Source organism: Scardinius erythrophthalmus (assembly GCF_964197995.2).
Source record: "Scardinius erythrophthalmus genome assembly, chromosome: 22".
Classification (NCBI taxonomy): Eukaryota; Metazoa; Chordata; class Actinopteri; order Cypriniformes; family Leuciscidae; genus Scardinius; species Scardinius erythrophthalmus.
Window position 1 is genome coordinate 34,315,014 of NC_138242.1, and position 2,500 is coordinate 34,317,513.

At 46.6% G+C, this 2,500-nt stretch overlaps 1 protein-coding gene across 1 annotated transcript in view; it reads right to left on the reverse strand.

Annotated features, from left to right (window-relative positions):
* LOC308682558 (uncharacterized protein) overlaps positions 1–2,500 on the reverse strand; it is a 78,548-nt gene that overhangs the window by 46,057 nt on the left and 29,991 nt on the right. Inside the window, exons 34-36 of the mRNA XM_081352361.1 lie at positions 1,332–1,442; positions 699–800; positions 506–616 (exon numbers count right to left, since the gene is read on the reverse strand). Of these exons, the coding sequence (XP_081208487.1) occupies positions 506–616; positions 699–800; positions 1,332–1,442 (324 nt within the window). The remainder of the gene's footprint in view (positions 1–505; positions 617–698; positions 801–1,331; positions 1,443–2,500) is intronic.

A 2,500-nucleotide genomic window follows, 5' to 3' on the forward strand; every position in this document is an offset into this window, starting at 1 on the left:
TGTGTGTGTGTGTGTGTGTGTGTGTGTCGGTTACCTGGCTCTGTAGTTCACTCTGCTGGATTAAGGGTGTGTGTGTGTGTGTGTGTGTGTGTGTGTGTGTGTGTGTGTCGGTTACCTGGCTCTGTAGTTCACTCTGCTGGATTAAGGGTGTGTGTGTGTGTGTGTGTGTGTGTGTGTGTGTGTGTGTGTGTGTCGGTTACCTGGCTCTGTAGTTCACTCTGCTGGATTAAGAGTGTGTGTGTGTGTGTGTGTGTCGGTTACCTGGCTCTGTAGTCCACTCTGCTGGATTAAGAGTGTGTGTGTGTGTGTGTGTGTCGGTTACCTGGCTCTGTAGTTCACTCTGCTGGATTAAGAGTGTGTGTGTGTGTGTGTGTGTCGGTTACCTGGCTCTGTAGTTCACTCTGCTGGATTAAGAGTGTGTGTGTGTGTGTGTGTGTCGGTTACCTGGCTCTGTAGTTCACTCTGCTGGATTAAGAGTGTGTGTGTGTGTGTGTGTGTCGGTTACCTGGCTCTGTAGTTCACTCTGCTGTTTGGCGAACTGTGTCTCCAGAGTCTCCGGCATCAGTGAGTACAGACACGACGATCCCTCCCTCTTCCCGTCCTCTTTATATCTGACCTGTGTGTGAAAATAACCTGCTGATAACCCTGTGACCCACGATCACATGACTGAAGGAGTGCGGGGGTAAGTTGAGCCACACCTCGCTGCAGGCCTGCGTCTGCTCTCTGGCCATCCGCGTCTCCGGAGTCTCCGGCAGAAGAGAGTAAAGAGACGAGGAGTTTTCCTTCTCCTTATACTTCAGCTGGAACACACACACACACACACACACACACACACACACACATACACACACACACACACACACACATACACAATATAGAATTTCAAATAGAAAGCTTTTGTAACATTAAACGCTACTGTTTGGGGTCAGTAAGAATTTTATTTTATTTTTTGAGGGAAATAAATAAATTATATTACTCATCAAGGGTGAAATAAAGTTACAGTAAATACATGTATAATGTTATAAGAGATGTATCTGCATCTAACAGTTAAGATCTACTTCAGATAAATGCTGTTCTTTTGAACTTTCTATTCATCAAAGAATCCTAAAATAAAAATGTTACACAACTGTTTTCAACACTGATAATAATCATAAATGTTTCTTGAGCATCAAATCATCATATTAGAGTGATTTCTGAAGGATCATGTGACACTGAAGACTATATATATATATGTATATTTGTATATGTTTGCTTTTGTTGCTATCGTTTGTATTTGTTTAGATCAGATCTGATGATGATGATGATGATGAAGATGATGAAGAACACGTCACCTGGCTCTGGATCTGAGCGGCGTCTCGAGCGTGTCGAGTTTCTGGAGTTTCTGCGAGCTGATGGTACAGAGATCTGCTCATCTGCTGCTGAGCGTCAGCCTTATACTTCACCTGCACACACACACACACACACACACACACACACGTCAGCCTTATACTTCACCTGCACACACACACACACACACACGTCAGCCTTATACTTCACCTGCACACACACACACACACACACACACACGTCAGCCTTATACTTCACCTGCACACACACACACACACACACACACGTCAGCCTTATACTTCACCTGCGCACACACACACACACACACACACACACGTCAGCCTTATACTTCACCTGCACACACACACACACACACACACACACGTCAGCCTTATACTTCACCTGCACACACACACACACACACACACACGTCAGCCTTATACTTCACCTGCGCACACACACACACACACACACACACACACACGTCAGCCTTATACTTCACCTGCACACACACACACACACACACACACACACACGTCAGCCTTATACTTCACCTGCACACACACACACACACACACACACGTCAGCCTTATACTTCACCTGCACACACACACACACACACACACACACACACACACATCAGCCTTATACTTCACCTGCGCACACACACACACACACACACACACACACACACACACGTCAGCCTTATACTTCACCTGCACACACACACACACACACACACACACACACACACACACGTCAGCCTTATACTTCACCTGCACACACACACACACACACACACACACACACACACACGTCAGCCTTATACTTCACCTGCACACACACACACACACACACACACACACACACGTCAGCCTTATACTTCACCTGCACACACACACACACACACACACACACACACACACACACATCAGGTCGTATGACATCAGCACACACGTTCACAAACACACGTCAGCCTTATACTTCACCTGCACATACACACACACACACACACACACACACACACACACACACATCAGGTCGTGTGACATCAGCACACACGTTCACACACACACACACGTCAGCCTTATACTTCACCTGCACACACACACACATCAGGTCGTGTGACATCAGCACACACGTTCACACACACACACACACACACACACACACG